The following is a 17,188-nucleotide window of genomic DNA, read 5'->3' as shown; positions in this document are numbered from 1 at the left end:
AATTCCATAGATTCACCACCCTCTGACTAAAAAAATTTCTTCGCATCTCTGTTCTGAATGGGCGCCCTTCAATCGTTAAGTCACGCCCTCTCGTACTAGACTCCCCCATCATGGGAAACAACTTTGCCACATCCACTCTGTCCATGCCTTTCAACACTTGAAATGTTTCTATGAGGTCTCCCCTCATTCTCCTAAACTCCAAGGAACACAGTCCAAGAGCAGACAAACGTTCCTCAAATGTTAACCCTCTCATTCCCGGAATCATTCTAGTGAATCTCCTCTGTACCCTCTCCAACGTCAGCACATCCTTTATGATGTTTTGGAACGGTCTCAGATTGCAGACAACATAAAAGTTGGTGGAGTTGTGAATGGAGAAAGGTTGTGAACAGCAGGATCTAGATCAGTTGGAAAATTGTGCATAGAAATGGCAGATATAGCTTAATCACAGAGGACAAATGTAAGCAGGAAATGTAAATTCCGGCTGGTGGCGCAATGGGCATCAGCGCCAGACTCCGGAGCGAAGGCTCCCGAGTTCGAATCCAGGTCAGGCCGCCCCCCGAGCACGCTTTCCATCCGTGCCGGGTTGAGCATCGAGCTAGCCACTTGGCCTCGTGAAAAAACAAGGGTCGAGTCGGGAACGTTCATATCGTGACCCGGTTAATCCGAAAGGAGACCAATCCTGACACCACGTGCCAGACAAGAATGGCTGACTGGTGCGACACACTAAAACAAATGTCAATTAAATTCCTCAACCCTTAGAGGGATGTTGGAGTGTAAATTAGATCAGATGGTAAAAAGGGTGTGTAGCCTGCTTGTCTTCAGTGTTTGGAGTGTTGAGTATAGAAATTGGGAAGTCATGTTGCAGTTGTATAAAACTTCGCGGCCACATTTGGAGTACTGCGTGGAGTTCTGGCCACTGCATCAGAGCAGAGACGTGGAGGCTTTGGAGAGCGTGCAGAAGAGCTTTACCTGGATAACAAGATTGTAGTTATAAGGAGAGTTAGGGCAAACTTGTTATGTTTTCACAGGCGAGGGGAAATCTGATAGAAGTTTTATAAAATTATAGGAGATGTAGATAAACTCTTTATCCCAGAGTGGAAATTCAAATCATATGGAACACAGCATTAAGGTGAGAAGAGGAAAGTTTAAATGAGATGTGCAAAGTATGTTTTTTTTAACGTAGAGCGATAGAGAGAGATGGTGAAAGCAGATATGGTGATGATTATGAGTCATTTAGACAGATACATGAACAGGCAGGAATACAGGGATATGGACAGCGTACAGGCAGTTTAACTGGCATCATGTCCTGTGACATACTGATCAGTGCTCTGAGAGCACCCAGCATCACTTGGAGCCCGTGGGAGAGTCTGGATTGGAGGGTAAGATTGTGAGCGGGACAAAATTTAAACGTTCAGGCTGCCAAGAATGACTGTGTTGCTAAGGAAGCAGATACTCTCACAGACAAGTACTCGAACTGTCAAGGCACAGAATCTGTGGACCAAATGCTGTAAGTGGGACCAGTGGGCACCATAAACATGATGGGCTGAAGGGCCATTTTTTGCGTTGTGTCTCCAAAGCTTTAAGTACCTTGGATGGGATGGATAATTATTATATCAACACACACAAAATGGTGGAGGAACTCAACAGGTCAGGCAGAATCTATGGAAATGAATAAGCAGTCAACATTTCAAGCCAGAGCCTCTGTGCAGCCTGACCTGCTGAGCTCCCCCAGCATTGCATGTGTGTTGCTCTGGATTTCCAGCATCTGCAGAATCTCTTGTGTTTATAATTGTTATGTCTATTCGGTCAACTAAAGAAAGAAATCGTCTTTGATGGAAGAAGCTCAGACTGATGGAATTGCTTCTTGCTTCATAGATGGAGTGAGTGAGACAGTGGGGATGAGGAGGAAACTCACTTTAGCTACACTTGCACTGCTAGAGCATTGTGATGATCTTTCCCAGCGCTAACCTGTACAGTTTTTCAGGCCTACAGGTACATGGAAGAGATGGCTGCAAAATTATCCTCTGGTAATGTGACCTTTTACATCAAACAACAAATTGCTGAAGCCATTTACAAGGCAGTGGGTGTGTCACAGCAGGACGGCAGCGTGCAGAGAGTCCGCCGGAACAGTGCAGAAGATGGAGGCGAAGTCGAAGAGGAGGTAGCGGAGGAGCCGTACGATGATCCTGAGCAATGACCTGCAAATTGTACAGATCCGCATTCCAACACCGTTCAGCACATCCTGTATAAAGCACTGACCTCTTCCATCCTCCCATCATTTATGACCATCTACCCACTGAGGCTGCTCTCCCCAGCCCCCTTGTTCTGCGCTGCACGTCACCCTCGCAGGTTTCTGCGACTTTGCATTGTCAGCCCTCGTTGCAGGAAGCTTGTTTCCGTGACCTTGGAACTTCATCGGTTTGTTCACTGCGAGACTGCCAGGGGGTGAGGGAATCTGTGTCAGACAGCACACTACATCGGTTTGCCTGAGCTGGTTATCAGACGGGGAATAATCAAAATAAGGAACTGCCTGGACACGGCAAACAAGCAGAACCTTGCTCTACATGGCAGCCTGCTGGCCACACGTGGAGACCACAAACTCCAGATAACGTGGGAGCTCCATGGGATCTGCTGTTTGGGCAGAAAATATTAATCTTCAACTCTGTTCCTTTCAGATTTATTATATATGTGTAGTTTGTGCTGAAATAGGTGGAAGCGGATTAACGTTATTAATATTTAATATTTGAATATGTAACCTTATTTGTACCACACTTTGTACACTGATGTGGTTAATAAGCATTCCCTTGTGAAATATTTTTTCACTTTTCATAAACGATAAATACTTCATGTGTGTTTAGCCTCCCTGTATGGTCAGCGATGTCTGCGTTGGCCTCCAGTGTTCTTTGTGTTTACTTGCCCCCCCCGCCACGTGTGGACAGTGATGTCTGCGTTTAGACCCCCCCATGGATGGTCATGATGTCTCTGTTTAGCCCAACCCCATGGGTAGTGATGTCTGTGTTTAACCCTCCTTCCCCCCGCCCCAGTGTGGATGGTGATGATGTCTGTGTTCAGCCTCCATTGTTGTCTGTGTTTAGCCCCCCACCCCATATGGGTGGTGATGTCTGTGCTCAGACTCCCTGTGTCAACAGTGATGTCTGCATTCACCCCCACTGTGTGGGCAGTGATGTCTGCATTTAATCCATCTGTCTGGACGGTGGTGTCTGCGTTTAACCCATCTGTCTGGACGGTGATGTCTGTGTTTAGCCCATCTGTCCGAACGGTGGTGTCTGTGTTTAACCCATCTGTCTGGACGGTGATGTCTGTGTTTAGCCCATCTGTCTGGACGGTGGTGTCTGCGTTTAACCCATCTGTCCGAACGGTGGTGTCTGTGTTTAGCCCATCTGTCTGGACGGTGGTGTCTGCGTTTAACCCATCTGTCTGGACGGTGGTGTCTGCGTTTAACCCATCTGTCTGGACGGTGATGTCTGTGTTTAGCCCATCTGTCTGGACGGTGGTGTCTGCGTTTAACCCATCTGTCCGAACGGTGGTGTCTGTGTTTAGCCCATCTGTCTGGACGGTGGTGTCTGCGTTTAACCCATCTGTCTGGACGGTGATGTCTGTGTTTAGCCCATCTGTCTGGACGGTGGTGTCTGCGTTTAACCCATCTGTCCGAACGGTGGTGTCTGTGTTTAGCCCATCTGTCTGGACGGTGGTGTCTGCGTTTAACCCATCTGTCTGGACGGTGATGTCTGTGCTTAGCCCCCCCCGCCCCCACCGTCTGGATGGTGATGAATGGATCTTATATTTTTCACTTTGCACTGATCAGCAGGGTGCACTGCTCACTGAATTTCAGCGTGTGTCAGGTCATTTCCACCTCTCCTCAGTGCAACAGCTGTCCTGAGTGCCCGTTCCTTTCTTCAGTGTGTTGCATATTAAATCTTGCATTTTGATAAGAGATCCAGGATTTTGCCCCAATTACACCCAAGATCATTGGTCGAGTGGACAGTCAGACATTTTCCCAGGGTGAAAATGGCTAACACAAGGGGCATCATTTCCAAGTAACACACACAAAATGCTGGAGGAACTCGGCAGGCCAGGCAGCATCTATGGAAAAGAGGACAGTCAACATTTTGAGCTGAGATCCTTCAGCAGAACTGGAGAAAAAAGCTGAGGAGTAGATTTAAAAGGTGGGGGGAGGGAGGGGAGAGACAAACACCAGGTGACAGGTGAAACCTGGAGGGGGAAGGATGGAGTAATGAGCGGGGAAGTAAATCGGTGAAAGAGACAGAAGACCACAGAAGAAAGAAAAGGGGGGAGGGGCACCAGAGGGAGGCGATGGACAGGCAAGGAGATAAGGTGAGAGAGGGTAAAAGGGATGGGGAATGATGAAGGTGAAGGTGAGGGGGAGGTGGGGCATTAGCGGAAGTTAGAGAAGTCGATGTTCATGCCATCAGGTCGGAGGCTACCCAGACGGAATATAAGATGTTGTTCCTCCAACCCGAGTGTGGCTTCATCTTTACAGTAGAGGAGGCCATGGATAGACATATGGGAATGGGATGTGGAGTTAAAATCTCCACTTGGAGATCCTGCTTTTTCTGTAGGTGCTCAGCGAATTGGTTTCCCAATGTATGTCGGGTCTCACCAATATACAGCAGGCCACACCAGGAGCACCAGACACAGTGTATGATTTCATCAGACTCACAGGTGAAGTGTCACCTCACCTGGAAGGACTGTTCGGGGCCCTGAATGGTAGTGAGGGAGGTGGAGTAGGGGCAGGCATAGCACTTGTTCCACTTGCAAGAATAAATGCCAGGAGGGAGATCAGTGGGGAGGACGAATGGACAAGGAGTGATCCCTGCAGAAAGCAGAACGTTGGGGGAGGGAGGAAAAAATGTGCTCGGTGGTGGGATCCCGTTGGAGATGGTGGAAGTTGTGGAGAATTGTGTGCTGGATGCGGAGGCTGGTGGGGTGGTAGGTGAGGACAAGAGGAACCCTATCAGTTGCTGGAGGAGGGGGTGAGAGCAGACATGCGTGAAACGGAAGAGATGTGGTTGAGGGCAGCGTTGATGGTGGAGGAATGGAAGCCCCTTTCTTTGAAGAAGGAGGACATTTGCTTCATTTTCGAATGAAAAGCCTTATCTTGAGAGCAGATGCGATGGAGACAGAGGAATTGAAAGAAGGGGATGGTGTTTTTAGGGAAGGGTGGGAAGAGGTATTGTCTAAGTAGCTGTGAGAGTCCGTGGATTTGTAATAGACGTCAGTAGATAAGCTGTCTCCAGAGACAGAGAGTTTGAGAAAGGGGAGAAAGGTGTTAGAAATGGACCATGTAAATTTGAGGGCAGGGTGGAAGTTGGAGGCAAAGTGGATGAAGTCGATGAGTTCCACATGGGTGCAGGAAGCAGTGCCAATGCAGTTGTCAATGTAGTGTAGGATAAGTGCGGGACAGTCACCAGTGTAGGCTTGGAATTCAGACTGTTCCACGTAGCGGACAACAGGCACGCATAACTGGATCCCTACACCTTTTGTTTGAAGGAAGTGAGAGCAGCCAAAGGAGACATTATTTAGAGCGAGGACAAGTTCCGCTAGGCGGGGGAGAGTGGTGGGGAAGGGTAACTGGTTGGGTCTGGTGTCCAGAAAGAAACTGAGAGCTTTGAGGTCTTCTGGTGGGGGATGGAGGTGTATAGGGACTGGACATCCATAGTAAAAATAAGTTGATGTGGGCCATTTTTAGATGTTTGGAAGGAAGTATAAGGGGTTTGGGTGTGAGAGAGAGGTTTTTTTTACACAGAGAGTAGTGGGTGCATGGAACACTCTGCCAGAGAAGCTGTTAGAGGTAGATAATTAGGGACATTTAAGAAACTTAAATAGGCACATGAATGATAGAAAAATGGAGGGTAATGGTCCATTGAAAAAATATTCAGCCCCCACAGCTATTTTCACATTTTATTGTCTCATTTTCCAAATTTGAAATATGCTGAAATAGGATTTTGAGCAAATCTACAAAACATTCTGCATCACGTCAAATAAAAAAAAATTACAAAACCTCTCACCAATTTGCTAAAAATTTAAAACCAAACTTGTGAGGTTGAAAAAATGTTCACCCCTTTGTAATTACTATACAACTTTCCTCAGCTGCAATACTGTATATTAATTTACCAACTCACTCAGTTTTTTGATGTAGAAGATTGGAGGATCACCTGAATAACTACCCCCTCTATCTGTAAGGTCCAACAATATGGTCAATTTTCAATAGACCAAACCAAAATGAAGACAAAAGAGCATTTGAGGCAAGTCAGGGAATTGGTAACAGAGAAACACAAATCTAGGGAAGGGTACAAAATCATCTCAAAGGCACTAAACATGCTTTGGAGCTTACTGCAGTCCATCGCGAAAAAGTGGGAAAAACCACGCTGCCTAGGTCAGGTTAACCCTCAAAACTTAGTCGCTGGAGAAGAATCACACTTGTAAGAGGCTACTGTGATGGCAACAGTCACTCTGAGTGAGCTGCAGAAGTCAGTGGCTGCAACTGGAGATGAAGTTCATGGCTCCACAATCTCTAAGGCCTTGCATAAAAAGGGCATGGACGTCTGTGAAGGACAAGTCTTTGAGTATATTTAAAGCGGAGGTTGATAGATTCTTAATTAGTAAAGTTGAGGTTATATGGTGAAGGCAGGAGAATAAATCAGCCATGATGAAATATCTTACAGTATTATAGTTTAATCTTAGGGTGGGTTAAAAGGTCAACAGGCACAACACTGTGGGCCAAAGGACTTGTACCCAGCCGTACTGTTCTGTGTTAACCTGTACATTTTTGGACAGTGGGAAGAAACTGGAGCGCTCAGAGGAAACCCGCATGGTCTCAGACAGAACGTACAAAGTTGTTACAGACAGAGGTGGGAATTGAACCCAGGTCATGTTAACTGCACACCTTTTTAAAACTTCCAACTGGGATAAAGATTCATTCCTGCCTCTCTTCCCATTGTTGTACCCTGAGTATCAACAGAACATGCAATAGATCTGTGATACAGTTATTATTGGCCACTCCTTCATTCTCCTACAGTTACTAATGCTGAGAACCCTCGTGACAAATACTGGGTCTTGGGTCTCCTGAGCCACAGCCCTTCCAGATACATCAGCAACACTGCAAGAGACACATCTGTAAAGGAACAATGTCTGACTTGACTGGTTCTCCCTTGGCCACCCTCTCTGTCCTGCTCTGTTGCCTGGGTTGGGGAGCATGCCTTATGAGAATAGGTTGAGTGAACTCGGCCTTTTCACCTTGGAGTGACGGAGGATTGTATAAGATGACGAGAGGCATTGACCGTGTGGATAGTTAGAGGCTTTTTCCCAGGGCTGAAATGGCTAGCACAAGAGGGCACAGTTTTAAGGTGCTTGGAAGTAGCTACAGAGGAGATGTCAGGGATAAGTTTTTTTACGCAGAGAGATGTGAGTGCGTGGAATGGGCTGCTGGCAATGGTGGTGGAGGTAGATACGATAGGGTCTTTTAAGAGACTCCTGGATAAGTACATGGAGCTTAGAAAAATAGAGGGCTGTGGGTAACCTTAGGTAATTTCTAAGTAAGTACATATTCAGCACAGCATTGTGGGCCGAAGGGCCTGTATTGTGCTGTAGGGTTTCCATGTTTCTATCTCAGCACACACCACCACTCCTAATCATTGGAACTGAGCACGAGCGTGCTGGCCTGACCTGGGAGCTCTGTTATCTCTGAATTTAACCCCTGATGGGAACTGAGGGTATTGAGGAGACCTTCATCGGTATTGGGAGATTCAAGGTCATCTCTGGTCCCCATTTCCACATCCTGTTCACTGCCGTCCACCCTCTCCCTCTGGCCACCACCATTCCGATAATGGGACTTCCTCAAGTTCTTCTTCATCCTCCACTGTTGCAGTTTCTTCCTCAGTTCATGTTGGACCTGAGCACACAAGGAGATTGAAGCAATGGTTAGACACAATGCCTCAAATTAAGTTGCACGTACATTGCTGACAACCTCCAGGTGGTTCGGGGAAAAGCAGGTACAGACAGAAACAGCCACACCAAACTTCCCGATAATTCTATCCATGACCCAGGAGTCTGTGAGAGTGCGCATGTCTATCAGCACATGTGTGTCGTCCTCTCAACAACAGGAGAAAGGTGAGGCAGGGCAGGAATGGCTAATAAGAAGGGTCATAATTTTAAGTCGATTAGAGAGAAATATAGGTGGGATGTCAGAGGTAAGCTTTTTTTTAAAAAGGGTGGTGGGTGCCTGGAGCATTCTGCCAGGGGTGTTGGAAGAGGCAGATACATGGGGGACATTTAAGAGACTCCTTAGATAGGCAGATGGATGATAGGAAAATGGAGGGTATTGTACGAGTGAAGGTTTAGAGTGATCTTAGAGAAGGCACAACATCATGGGCAAAGGACTTGTATTGGGCTGCATTGTTCGATATTCCAGCACACATAAAATACTACAGAAACTCAGCAGGTCAGGTAGCACCTATGGAGGGGAATGAACAGTCAATATTTCAGGCCGAGACCATTCATCAGCACTCTTTACTCAAACAGAGGCTGGATGTGGTCCATTTGACTGCTCCTTCTCCGAAGCTCCATTCGTTGCTAGATGGGACCAGTGTCCTATCACCAACAGAAGCAAATGGCTGCAGAGTGAGGTTGGTCCTCTGCTCCTACCCTAGCCTCTGGCTGTATCCCAGGTTGGGTTCTGGGTCTGTACTCCTTGCAGAGACTCTCAGAGTACAATGCTGACAGATACACAAAACTTAATCGGTAATGATTATCTTACCTCTCCGTTAATAAAGCAATAAAGGACAGCAACCAGCAGGCCCTGGAAATTAAACAGAAAGGTGAGTTGTTCCAACCAATAAATCTATCTATCTAACAAATACTCTTACATCAAGTTACCCCAATCCTCACCTACAAAATAAGGACATAAAGAGGAATAAGACATTCAAACCATTAACCTAGAGCAACATTCTACTGGAGGAATTTAGTGGGTCGAACATCATCTGTAGGAGAAAAGGAATCGTCAACATTCCAGGATCTGCAATCTGTTGTATATCAACACCACTTTTCTGCTCCCTCCTCATTCACCGAATCCCAGTTAGTCTGTGCTGTGACTTGCCAATCTACTTTAGAACGTAGAATGGTACAGCATTGGGACAAGCTCTTCAACCCACAATGCTGTGCCAAACCAAACAAATGAATAATCAAGTGGCCAACCAAATGAATACCTTAGATGTATCTGTCTTTACCACCATCTCAAGCAGCACATTCCATGGTACCCACCACTCCTTTGGGTAAAATTACTCATCCTTCACATTTCCCTTGAAATTATCCCCCTCACCATAAATGCATGCCCTCTGGTACTAGACACTTTATCCCTTGGAAAAAGATACTGTCTGTCTACTCTTTGCTTCTCATGATCTTATAAACTTCTATCAGATCTCCATAAGACACAGGAGCAGAATTAGACCATCTGGGCATCGAGTCTGCTCCAACATTCAATCATGGCTGATCCTTTTATTTTCTCCTCCTCAACCCCAGTTCCCGGCCTTCTCCCCATAACCTTTGATGCCATCTCCAATCAAGGACCTACCAATCTTTGCCTCAAATACACCCAATTACCTGGCCTCCACAGCTGCATGTGCGACAAATTCACCACCCTTTGACTAAAGAAATTTCTCCGCATCTCTGTTTTGAAAGGGCGCCCCTCTATTCTGTCTGTGCCCTCTTGTCCTGGACTCTCCCACCATAGGATACATCCTTTCCACATCTACTCTGTTTAGGCCTTTCAATATTCGAAAGCTTTCAATGAGATCCCCCCTCATCCTTCTGAATTCCAGCGAGTACAGACCCAGAGCCATCAAACATTCCTCGTATGATAACCCTTTCATTCCTGGGATCATCCTTGTGAACCTCCTCTGGACCCTCTCCAATGCCAGCACATCTTTTCTAAGCTGAGGGGCCCAAAACTGTTCACAATACTCAAGGTGAGGCCTGACCAGTGACTTATAAAGCCTCAGCATCACATCCTTGCCTTTGTATTCCAGATCTCTTGAAATGAATGTGAACATGGCATTTGCCTTCCTCACCAGCGACTCAACCTGCAAGTTAACCTTCAAGGTGTTCTGCACAAGGACTCCCAAGACCCTCTGCATCTCAGATTCCTGGATTTTCTCCCCATTTAGAAAATAGTTTGCGCATTTATTTCTACTTCCAAAGTGCATGACCATGCATTTTCCAACATTGTATTTCATTTGCCACTTTCTTGCTCATTTTCCTAATTTGTCTAAGTTCTTCTGCATCCTACTTGTTTCCTCAACACTACCTGCCCCTCCACCAATCTTTGTCTCAACTACAAAATTGGCAACAAAACCATCTATTACATCATCTAAATCATTGACATACAGCATAAAAAGCAGTCCCAACACCGATCCATGCAGAACACCACTAGTCACTGGCAGCCGACCAGACAAGAATCCTTTTATTCCCACTCGCTGTCTCCTACCAGTCAGCCAATGCTCTAATCATGTTAGTAACTTTCTAGTAATACCATGGGCTCTTAACTTGGTAAGCAACCTTGTCAAAGGCCTTCTGAAAGTCCAAATATACAACATCCACTGCATCCCTTTTATCTATCCTACTTGTATCTCCTCAAAGGATTCTAACAGATTAGTCAGGCAGGATTTTCCCTGAAGGAAACCACACTGACTTTGTCCTATCTTGTCCAGTGTCACCAAGTACTCCACCACCTCATCCTTAACAAGTGACTCCAACATCTTCCCAACCACTGAGGTCAGGCTAACTGGTCTATAATTTCCTTTCTGCTGCCTTCCTCCTTTCGTAAAGAGTGGAGTAACATTTGCAATTTTCCAGTCCTCTTGCACCATGCCAGAGTCCAATGATTTTGAAAGATCATTTCTAATGCCACCACAATCTCTAACACTACCTCTTTCAGAAGCCTAGGGTGCAGTTCTTCTGGTCCGGGTGACTTATGTACCTTTAGATCTTTCAGCTTTTTGAGGACCTTCTCTCTTGTAACAGTAACTGCACCCATTTCTCTTCCTCCACACACTACAACATCAAGCATACTGCTGGTTTCTTCCACAGTGAAGACTGATGTAAAATTAGTTCATCATCCATCTCCTTGTCCCACGTTATTATTTCTCCTGTCTCGTTTTCTAGTGGTCCTATATCCACTCTCATCTCTTTTACTTTTAACATACTTGAAAAAATTTTACTATCCACTTAGAGCAACACACACGAAATTGCTGGTGAACGCAGCAGGCCAGGCAGCATCTATAGGAAGAAGTACAGTCGATGTTTCAGGCTGAGACCCTTCCAGCATTTTGTGTGTGTTGCTTGAATTTCCAGCATCTGCAGATTTCCTCGTGTTTGCGTTTTACTATCCACTTTGATATTATTTGCTAGCTTGCTTTCATATTTCCTCCTTTCTCTTCTAATGATTTTTTTAGTTGCTCTTGGTAGATTTTTTAAAACTTCCTAATCCTCTAACTTCCCACTAATTTTTGCTTTGTTGTATGCCCTCTCTTTTGCTTTTACAATAGCATTGACTTCCCTTGTCAGCCATGGTTGTACTATTTTACCATTTGAGTATTTCTTCATTTTTTGGAATACACATGTCCTGCACCTTCCTCATTTTTCCCAGAAACTCACACCATTGCTGCTCTGTTGACATCCCTGCCAGAATCTCCTTCCAATTTACTTTGGCCAACTCCTCTCTCATACCACTGTAATTTCCTTTACTCCATTGAAATACTGCTACATCAGACTTTACTTTCTCCCTATCAAATTTCAAGTTGAACTCAATCATATTGTGATCACTGGTTCCTAAGGGTTCTTTTACCTTAAGCTCCCGAATCGCTTCCGGTTCATTACATAGCACCCAACCCAGTATAGCTGATCCCCTAGTAGGCTCAATGTCAAACTGCTCTAAACAGCCATCTCTTAGGCATTCAACAAACTCACTCTCTTGAGATCCATTACCAACCGACCAATCGACCTGCATTTTAAAATCTCACATGACTACCATAACATTGCCCTTTTGACTCGCCTTTTCTATTTCCTGTTGTAACCTGTGGTCCACCTCCCAGCCACTGTTGAGAAGGCCTGTGTATAACTGTCATCAACGTCCTTTTACCCCTGCAGTTTCTTAACTCAACCCACAAGGATTCAACATCTTTCGATCCGATGTCACATCTTTCTACTGATTTGATGCCATTCTTTACCAGTAAAGCCACACCACCCCCTCTGCCTACCTTCCTATCCCTCCGATACAATGTGCAACCTTGGACATTCAGCTCCCAACTACAACCATCCTTCAGCCACAATTCAGTGATGGCCACAACGTCATCCCGGGCAATCTGTAATAGTGCAACAAGATATCCACCTTATTGCTTATACTCCCTGCATGGAGATACAAACCTTGAGTACCGTATTTGCTCTCCTTTCTGATTCTGCATCCCTAATGATTTGATACTCAGCCTGTTGGCTGCAACTAGGTCCCATCACCTGCCTGCCTTTCCTGACAGTCTGACTGCATGTTGTCTTTACTTTTTTACCATCTGTCCTATCCTGAGTTCCTTCACTCTGGTTCCCACCACCCCCTGTCAAGTTAGTTTAAATCCTCCCCAACATCTGCCTGCAAGAATATTGGTCCCCCTCGGGTTCAGATGCAACCCGTCACTTTTGAACAGGTCATACCTCCCCCAGAGGAGATCCCAATGATCCAAGAACCTGAAGCCCTGCCCCCTGCACCAACTTCTCAGCCATGCATTTATCTGCCAAGTCTTCCTGTTTCTACCTCACTGGCGCTTGGCACAGACAACGATCCAGAAATTACTACCCAGGAGGTCCTGATTTTTAGCCTTTTACCTTCTTCTTCTTCATGTGCCTTGTGCGTTACACACTTGGGTGATCATGACTCATCACATCGAACGATCCCACACAGCGTCAATGATATCTCACACACTTAGATCTGTTAGTTCTTTCACAGTGTCCATATATTTTCTTCTTTGACTTCCTCTTCCGTGTTTCCCAGGCATACGGCCTTGTAATGTAAGGCATTCTATTTCCCCCTTTATGATGACATGGCCCAGGAATTTAAGTTTCCTCTCATTTAATGTTCTCATTAAAGATCTTTCTGTATGGTCACGTTGGAGTACTGTCTCATTAGTTACCCTATCTCTATATAATACTTTCAGCATTCTTCTAAGAAACCACATTTCTGTTGCTTCTCAGTTTCTTTGGAGTTCTGGTGTTATAGTCCATGTTTCGGAAGTGTACAGCAAGATTGACGAGATGTAACATTTTAGTAGCCCAACCCTTGTCATAGAAGTGTGTCTGTTGGTAAAAATCGGTTTCCTTTTTTGGAAGCTTTAGAGAACTTTTTACCTAGCTCCCTAAGTTCTCTTTTCAGGACCTCATTGCTTTTCCTTCCTATGTCATTAGTACCAATATGTACCAAGAATTTGGGCTGCCTCCTCTCCCCCTCCAAAATGTTGTGGACATGATCTAGGACGTCCATGACCCTGGCACCTGGGAGGCAACATACCATCCGGGTGTCCTGTTCACATTCACGGAATCTCCTGTCTGTTCCCCTCACTATCGAGTCCCCTATCACTGCCATTCCCTTCTTCTCTCTCTTTCCCTCCTGCACACGGACCCATTCTCTGTGCCTGTAATCCGGGCACCATGGCATTCTCCCAGGAGGTCAACCCCAACAAAAGTATTGAAAGCAGTATACTTGTTTTTGAGGGGAATGGCCACAGGGGTGCTCTGCTCTAACTGCCTATTTCCATTTCTCCTGACGGTTACCCAGCTACTCGCCTCCTGCAGCTTTGGGGTGACTACTTCCCTGCTCTTCCGTATAAGCTGAAGGTCATCCAGCTGCTGCTCCAGATCCCTAACACGGTCTTCAGGAGCTGCAGCCGGATGTAGTTCCTCGGGAGACTCTGTGTCTCCCAGTTCTACAACATCCGACACAAAGAGCACACCACAGCCATTTAAATGGTACAGTAAGAGAGGGAATAAAACAAAAAAGAAACCTTAATAGTCGCTTAATAGTCACAGAGTTGACGCCTCTTCCCGAGCCGAAGCCTCCTTTGAGCCAAAGCCTGTCACTTGTACTCTCGCCACTGGCCTACTCCCGACAATGGCTGTTCCGTTTAACCCTTCTGTACTTTTATTTAGTTCGTAGAGCTCGGTTGACACCGCTGATAGGCCATGTACAATGGACAAACGCTCTCGAAGCTCCCTTTTCAAATAATCGTCGTGGACCTGCGAGAAATCACTCTTGGTAGGGGTCTGTTGACCCGGCTGATAGGCCACGTACAATCTCCCCTTAGCTTCCACTCCTCCAGAGAAAATAACCCAAGTTTGTCCAGCCTCTCGTTATAGCACACCTTCTCTAAACCAGGTTGCATCCTGGTAAATCTCTTCTGTACCCTCTCCAAGGCCTCAGCATCCTTCCTATAACGGGGCAACTTTTATAAACTTCCTGACTTTTGAACATTGCCTCGACTAATGAAAGCAGTGTAACTCTCGGTTCGGTTAGCGGCTTAATCCAGGGGAAGAGAGCCCTCAGCCCGGCCAAACCTAAGAAATCTTGTTTGGGTGGATGCTGCGCGATGTGTCCCCTGTTAGAAATCAGTACCACAAAACAGCAAACAGTACACAATGTGCGATTAAACAACTGAGCTTTATAATTCTTAATTTGACTATATGGTTAGTAAAGAAACAAAAAGAAAAGGGCCCATCCTCATGAAAAAGTCGAATGTGCAACGTTGGAGCTCACGGTTCCGTTCATTTGTTCCCCGTTGTCCTCCGAGTGTCGCCGACCCTCGGACCCTCGCTCCAAGTCCACTCTCTCCCGCTGTCCGCCAACTCTCTCCATTCACATCTTCTCTCCTCATCTCTCCCCAACAAAAGACCACTCCCAGACCCACAAGAAAGAACAACATGCCTCTCATTGGCTAGCATACATGTCAAAGGCCCTGTTATCTCTAGTCATAACCCAAACATTGCTGCTACAGAGAGACCATTACCTCAGCAGTGAAACATTACAGAGAGGCCATTACATTAGCGTGAAACCTTACAGCGTCTTACATTCTCCCCACACCAAATCTGGTCATGTCCTCATGACGTTGAGATAATTCGCCAACCCTTCCTGCAAAACACAAAGCCCAATCCAGGTGCACAAGGCAGTGACATAGCTCCCCAAAACAGTATGGGTCACACTCGGTTCCCCCAGTGCTACGTATCTGGTGGTCTCTCGAGATCTCTCTGCTCATCAACACTGTTGAGGGTCTTGCCCTTAACTCGGTACTGTTTTTTATATTCCATCCACCGACGGGTAACACTTCACATTTGGCCTGGTTAAACAATATCTACTATTTCTCTGCTCATATCTGCAACTGATCTACATCCCACTGTATCCTTTGTCAGTCTGCTAATGCTATCCACAACACCACCAATATCATCTGCAAACTTACTAACTCACCCATGCACATTCTCATCCAGGTCATTTATATACATCACAAACAGCACATTCAGATGTCTTCTCCTCGTATCCCTTCGTGCCCTGACCCCTGCCTTAAATAGACATAAAGCCTCAGCCTCCACAGCTGCCTGTGGCAAAGAACTCCACACATTCACCACCCTCTGGACAATGAAATTCCTCCTCATCTCTGTTCTAAAAGGATGCCCCTCTATTCTAAGGCTGTGTCCTCTGGTCTTAGACTCTCCCACCATAGGAAATATTATCTCCACATCCACTCTGTCAAGGCCTTTCACCATTCAATAGGTTTCAATGAGGTCACCCCTCATTCTTCTGAATTCTAGTGAATCAAATATCGCTATGATAATTGTACGTTCTAGTATCAATTGTTTGGCGACAATAAAGTATAAAGTATAAAGAATACAGCCCAGAGCTATCAAACACTCTTCATGTGACAAGCCATTCAATCCTGGAATCATCTAGTCTGTGCCAAACCATTTAAGCTGCCTACTCCCACTGACCTGCACCCTGACCTTAGCCCTCCATATTCCTACTACCCATGTATTCACCTTCTCTTAAACATTGCAATTGAGCTCACTTTTGCTGGCAGCTCATTCCACACTCTCACAATCCTCTGAGTGAAGAACTTTCCCCTCATGTTCCCCTTAAATATTTCACCTTTCACCCTTATCCCATGACCTCTGGTTGTAGTCTCGCCCAAGCTCAGTGGAAAAAGCCTGCTTGCACTTACCCTATCTATACTCCTCATAATTTTGTATACCTCTGTCAAATCTCCTCTCAATCTTCTATGTTCCAAGGAATAAAGTCCTAATTTATTCAATCTTTCCATATAACTCAGGTCCTCCACTCCTGGCGACATCCTTATAAATTTTCTCTGTACTCTTTCAACCTTATTTACATCTTTCCTGTAGATAGGTGACAAAACTGCACGTGATACTTCAAATCAGGCTTCACTAACATCTTATACAATCCCAACATAACATCCCAACTCATTTACTCATCACTTTGATTTATGAAGGCCAATGTGCCAAAAGCATTTTTTACGGCCCTATCTACCTGTGATGCCGTTTTCAACAGATTGTGGTCCTTTGTTCAACCACACCCCTCAGTGCCCTGCAGTTCATTGTGTAATACCTACCGGTGCAAAACCTCACATTTGTCTGCATTAAATTCCATCTGACATTTTTCAGCCCATTTATCCCAATGGTCCTGGTGCCACAGAAAGCGTTGATAGCCTTCCTCTCTGTCCATTACACACGCAAGCTTGGCGTCATCTGCAAATTTGCTGATCTAGTTAACCACATTATCTTCCAGATCATTGACATGGATGACGAGCAACTACAGAACCAGTACCGATCCCTGCGACACACCAACTAGTCACAGGCCACCAGTCAGAGAGGCAACCCTCTACTACCACTCTCGGGCTTCTCCCAGAAAGCCAACGTCTAATCCAATTCACTACCTCATCTTAGATGCCAAGCGATGAACCTACTTGGCCAACCTGCCATGCGAGACCTTGTCAAGTGCCTCGCTAAAGTCCATGTAGACAACATCCACTGCTTTGTCTTCATCCACTTTCCTGGGAACTAGAAAAACTCTAAAAGATTTGATAGACACAACTATGCACAAAGCTGT

General features: G+C 45.7%; 2 protein-coding genes across 3 annotated transcripts in view; one reads left to right on the top strand and one right to left on the bottom strand.

The window, feature by feature from the left end:
- Nucleotides 1-2,845, top strand: part of ift140 (intraflagellar transport 140 homolog (Chlamydomonas)) — a 225,761-nt gene extending 222,916 nt beyond the window's left edge. For both annotated transcript variants that reach the window (XM_063059480.1, XM_063059479.1), the window contains exon 30: nucleotides 1,985-2,845. In XM_063059480.1, the coding sequence (XP_062915550.1) occupies nucleotides 1,985-2,197 (213 nt within the window). In that variant the 3' untranslated portion in view covers nucleotides 2,198-2,845. The remainder of the gene's footprint in view (nucleotides 1-1,984) is intronic.
- Nucleotides 2,846-5,964: 3,119 nt separating this feature from the next.
- LOC134352293 (glucagon-like peptide 1 receptor) overlaps nucleotides 5,965-17,188 on the bottom strand; it is a 62,852-nt gene continuing 51,628 nt past the window's right edge. The window contains exons 15-16 of the mRNA XM_063059583.1: nucleotides 8,798-8,839; nucleotides 5,965-7,933 (exon numbers count right to left, since the gene is read on the bottom strand). Coding sequence (XP_062915653.1) covers nucleotides 7,670-7,933; nucleotides 8,798-8,839 — 306 coding nt within the window. The 3' untranslated portion in view covers nucleotides 5,965-7,669. The remainder of the gene's footprint in view (nucleotides 7,934-8,797; nucleotides 8,840-17,188) is intronic.

The sequence above is a fragment of the Mobula hypostoma genome, chromosome 9 (assembly GCF_963921235.1).
Source record: "Mobula hypostoma chromosome 9, sMobHyp1.1, whole genome shotgun sequence".
Classification (NCBI taxonomy): domain Eukaryota; kingdom Metazoa; phylum Chordata; class Chondrichthyes; order Myliobatiformes; family Myliobatidae; genus Mobula; species Mobula hypostoma.
This window is presented reverse-complemented; position numbering and strand designations above follow the sequence as displayed.